General features: G+C 40.0%; 1 protein-coding gene across 5 annotated transcripts in view; it reads left to right on the top strand.

Annotated features, from left to right (window-relative positions):
• Positions 1 to 1,931, top strand: part of SEC16A (SEC16 homolog A, endoplasmic reticulum export factor) — a 40,557-nt gene extending 38,626 nt beyond the window's left edge. For all 5 annotated transcript variants that reach the window (XM_077836276.1, XM_077836279.1, XM_077836277.1 and 2 more), the window contains one exon: positions 296 to 1,931. In XM_077836276.1, coding sequence (XP_077692402.1) covers positions 296 to 364 — 69 coding nt within the window. In that variant the 3' untranslated portion in view covers positions 365 to 1,931. The remainder of the gene's footprint in view (positions 1 to 295) is intronic.
• Positions 1,932 to 4,776: the final 2,845 nt, after the last annotated feature.

The raw sequence follows: 4,776 nt of genomic DNA on the forward strand, positions 1-4,776 counted from the left end.
TCTGCCTTGCTAGCTGAATCTCTGATAATCTTTGGTTTTATATTTAAGTAGTTTACTTGGATAGTAGTGACATGTTTAATTGACACTAGGATGTTAAATTTGGTTGTGGACCAGTCCAGCTCCTGTGTAAATCACTGGGAATTGGATTAGACCTCCAGCGTATTAAACTTCTGTCTTTTTTCAAAGCAGAAAAAAATATTCAGTCTTTGTTCTGAAAGGAATCCTGATTTTTGCAGGATTTTTAGTAGGTGAGAAGAGCAATTGCTTGATTTTTATAAATCTTTATCTTTTTCAGTCTCCTGCAACTACTGGAAGTTCAAGGCTGGGGAGAATTGGACAGAGAAAATACCCAACATTGAAATAGAATATAATGACTTGACGTTTGGAACACTAGTTCTGGACATTCAAAGAACTACTCAAATTTTATGGCACATAGTAGTATCATTGCAATCTTGAAATTGACATGACAGTAATTTAATGCTGGCTGATCATTTGTCATGGGTCTCCCTACTTGTAGCTCATGTACATGAATCATTACCAAACTAGAAAAAATATACATTTTCCCTTAAAAGCTGGTTAGAAAGGTATAATCTCCTACTGGGGTTGCAGAAGGATGAATGGGGAAGGATGTGGTTGCTGTCTGATGTGAAAACCAACTGTAAACTGCCACCAAAGGGAGGAGTTCTTCGGTTGATTTTAAACCTACCAGTGTGACTTGAAGACATAAATTAGGTTTCAGGGTCATTTCTGAAGGACACTTCCCTCCCAATGTAGGACATATATGTCCACCTTTTAACAGAAAACTCTATGGCCTTAACAGGACCATGCACAATTGTAATGCATATAAAACAATACTGGCATTTGCCAATATATGAAGGTTTAAGATGCTCATCTGGGAGATGCCTCACATGCTTATATTTTTTTTAGGGGAGGGGGTCCTCAGCTCATCCAAATAAATAAATTGGCCTATAGTGAATTAAAACTGTGACTGTAATAAAATCTGAAATTCGTCTGATTTGGATTTTATCTAGTATGTCTGTAGTTGTGTTTTAGACTCCTTGTAAAACAAATTGTATAGTCTGAAAGAAGCTCTTTGTACAATAGTCAATGCTGTACTATTTCTGAGTGAGTGTTCTTCTTAAGTGCAATATGGTTACTTGCTTTCTCTCTCAAACTACTGGCACTATATAATTAAGGTGGTAACAGCTTGAAAGTTGTTTAAAAATTATTTTCCTTTTGAGTGCCAGAATCTCTTCCTAATGCTCTGCTCTTGAACTTCCGTTAATAAAATAACTAAGGTCTTAAATAACTAACAACTGAATTTCATACTAAATTAAATGGATTACACCTCTACTGATGGACTTGAAAAGCTTTAGGTTTAGTATAGGAAATTCTGAAAACCATTGAGGTGTAACATTCACATGCATTGAAAAGTCTGAATGGCCCACAAGGAGAGAAAATAAACTTCAAATATTTATTAAATCATTAGGTCATACTTTCTTTAGGATTTGACAAGGAAGCTGATTGATGTTACTTGCATTCTGCCCATGAGTTGAAATAATGTATATGTGGAATTAATTCCCCCCTTTTTCCTGGGTAATACATACTACCTTTTGAGATCTGGGCAGCCGTATGTATATTTCCAAAGGGATTATACATGATTTGAAATAAAATGTGATGACTTGGAGGAATTAGTAGCCTTCTGGTAGTGGTCCATGCTCTAAATCCTGGACTTGGTCAGCAGCAGTCAGTGTGGCTTTCTTTTGTAACTAAAAACCTGTTCAGATACTTGGCTTCAGAGACTGCCAAATATCTTTTAATTCAAGAAGGCTTCCTCTGAGCTGGGAGCTGCTGTCTTTCCGAAGTGTTAGATTTGATGCTGTAAATTCTTAAATAAAATATTTTGCGCTCTGGAGCACTTTCACACTTTACTTTTTCTTGTGGTTATTGGTTAGCAAGCTAATTGGATGGAAACTTTTCTGGACAGTTGGAGATACAACACTGAACGCTTCAGGCTTCTTAAATAATTTAGAAAATACTGCCTCTTAAGGATTGCCACTTATCCATTACTAATCTTTAACTTGTATATATTGGAAATTGATATTTCAACCTCTGATTTAAAAGTGAATATTTTCCTTTTAATGTTCAAAATTAAAACCTATTTTACAGTAAATAAATGACTTTCCAATTTGTTTCAGGCTTGTAACAATATAAAAAAAATCAGTGCTTATTAGAAAAGCAGTACAGTTGGTTTAAATGTACACTTCTCAGTAAATATCAGACAAGGTTTTTTTAAAGGATTCATCCCTGGGTAACCTTCCCAAAGCCTCTGCTTTTTATATGGTTTTATAAATGTGCTGTTTCCTATTGGGTTTGCATTACTGCAGCCCGACATCAAAAGTAGTCAGTATCTTCTCTTCCTCCTGGATACTTTTTTGTGTGTGGAATTTTCCATTTGTCATGGAATGGTTTAGAAAGTTGCATATTATAAAGGTAAAAACAGTGCGCTGTTAACTGAGTAACAGGGCAATCAAGTATGTTATACAAAGCATCAATGGTGCGGACTAGATATTAATCTAATCCTCCTAGCTTTCAATGTTTCGTATTAAGTGCCAGCCTTCTTGATTTTTGTTTGTTTTTACTATGTTTTCTGTATTCAGATACAGCCAGTTTACTAAAGTTAATAATGCTGTTTTATAGTTCAGATATGGATAATTAGTTTTTCTTCACACCTTCACTGCATGTTTTATGTCTTAACTTTTGAAATACCTGCACTTCCTGCAACCACAGGCTCAAATGCTGGCAGCTGTTCGTCCTTCTGCAACAAGCTTAATTTATCTACGTCAGAGGTCCTCTCTTGGTATAGATACTAAAGGTCTTATGGTAGTTTTCAAAAGTTCTGGGACCTTGGATAAATTTTTCCCTCCACCCGGAATGCAGCTGCATTTTGATGCTAGTTTGTATGTAGTGGTGAGTTTGGGATGACAAGCACTGTTCCTATTTATGATGTGCCTATTCACTGAAATTTTTTTTTGGAAGATTCCATGATAAAAGCTGCATAAGTTTCTGTCCACTTACAGACGGCTTGAAGTAGGAGGTGCTTGCTTAGAACAGGCATAGTTGAAACCTGTTGCATCCCTACTCTATGGGCCCAAGTCAATGAGGTTTTTTCCTTTTTTTTTTTTTTAAATAGTAAGTATTCAGTAGCATGTATCTAACCTCCCATCAATTTCTAAGTCTGAGAAGCAAGAAATGCGTCATCCTTAGTTCTAGGCACCTTTCTTTAGCTGACACTTCCATGTTCAAATCAAATTTTATATGAAAGTCCTCCCAGTGCTTAATTTGCAATGAAAGAGGTGCTGTGGCTCAAGCAATTTTTTTTACATTGATAACTGATGCAGGAACGCCAGGGCTATGAATTGCCAAGCCTGGAGGAGCCAGGGCTCGGCCTTGCCAAGCACTGGCACAAATTAAGCACTGAGTTCTCCCCTTCCATCTCTCAGGTGCAATGGGTGAGGTGGTGTCTCCTGTGATCCTTCATGATTTCCCATAGGGCTGCCTACTGATATTGCAGATCAGTTCAGACTTCATGTGCTAGTTTTTCAAAAATCCTAGTAATTTGCTCTACCATGTATATTTTTAAAAAACATTTCCTTTCCCGAGTTGCAGAGGTGAGACAGAAAAAGTTTCCATTTATTCTTGCTCAAGTTTTGTAGTGTATGGTGGAAAGAATACTGCAAACGACCTGGGTTTCTGGCTAACTCTAGTGAGACTCTACTTGTATAATTAGTACAGTTTAAGGGGTAAAAAATGAAAAAGGAATGGGTGTTAAACATAAGAATTGCCATACCTACTTCAGCCAGTGCTCCACTGTAGTGCAGCCAGAACTGACAGTGTTCGAGGCACCTGTAGGATACCATGTAATGGACAGTTGTGGGATAGTCTCTGCCTATAGACGACAATGTTGCTTCCTAAACTCTTTCAGTTGTCTAATACCCTGAAACATCCCTTCTAAATTCTGTATCCTATCTCCTAGAAATAGCGGCTCCTAGTATATCATGTTTAATCCCTTGTTGCATCTTGCTAAATTGTTGAAAGGCTGAAATGGGAGGCCCCTGGTTCTCAACAAGGGGTCTGAGTACTTCTGGGGATACAGGTTTCAGAGTGGCAGCCCTGTTACTCTGTATTCGCGAAAAGGAGGCCTTGTGGCACCTTGGAGCCTAACCAATTTATTTGAGCATAAGCTTTTGTGAGCTACAGCTCACTTCATCGGATGCCAATTCGTCTAGATATTTGGCTAGTTTTACAACAGGCTCCATAGAAAGCGCTCGCCGAGTTGGTACAAACGAAAATTGCATAGAGACAGTGACTCGTATATACGCTCTACACGGAAACGTGAGCCCAATAGTGCTATTCCAATGGATTCCTTGGGGTATTTAGATGGTAAATTGTTTGTGTTCTCTCTCTCTCTCTCTCTCTTGCAGGCAGGGTGCTGTGCCCCTGGTATTTTTAGGTCTGATTTTGTAAGCAAGCAGCCCTGAGGTGCGGTGAAAGGTGGGGTACCCAAGCCAGATCAGACTCCTGCGAGGGGCACCGTGGCCGGGAGCGGCTGAGCCGCTGCTCGCGGCAAAGCGAGGGCAGGCGGCTGGGCGGGTCCGGTGCCTCCACGCCCCCGCGGCGCTGCGCCGGGGCCGGGGCTGAGGGCGCCGGTCCCCCCTCCGGGCGGCAGGGCGCGCTCGCGGCGGGCTCCGGCCCTCCGAGCCGCGGCGGCTCGTT

Source organism: Eretmochelys imbricata, chromosome 16 (genome assembly GCF_965152235.1).
Source record: "Eretmochelys imbricata isolate rEreImb1 chromosome 16, rEreImb1.hap1, whole genome shotgun sequence".
Classification (NCBI taxonomy): Eukaryota; Metazoa; Chordata; order Testudines; family Cheloniidae; genus Eretmochelys; species Eretmochelys imbricata.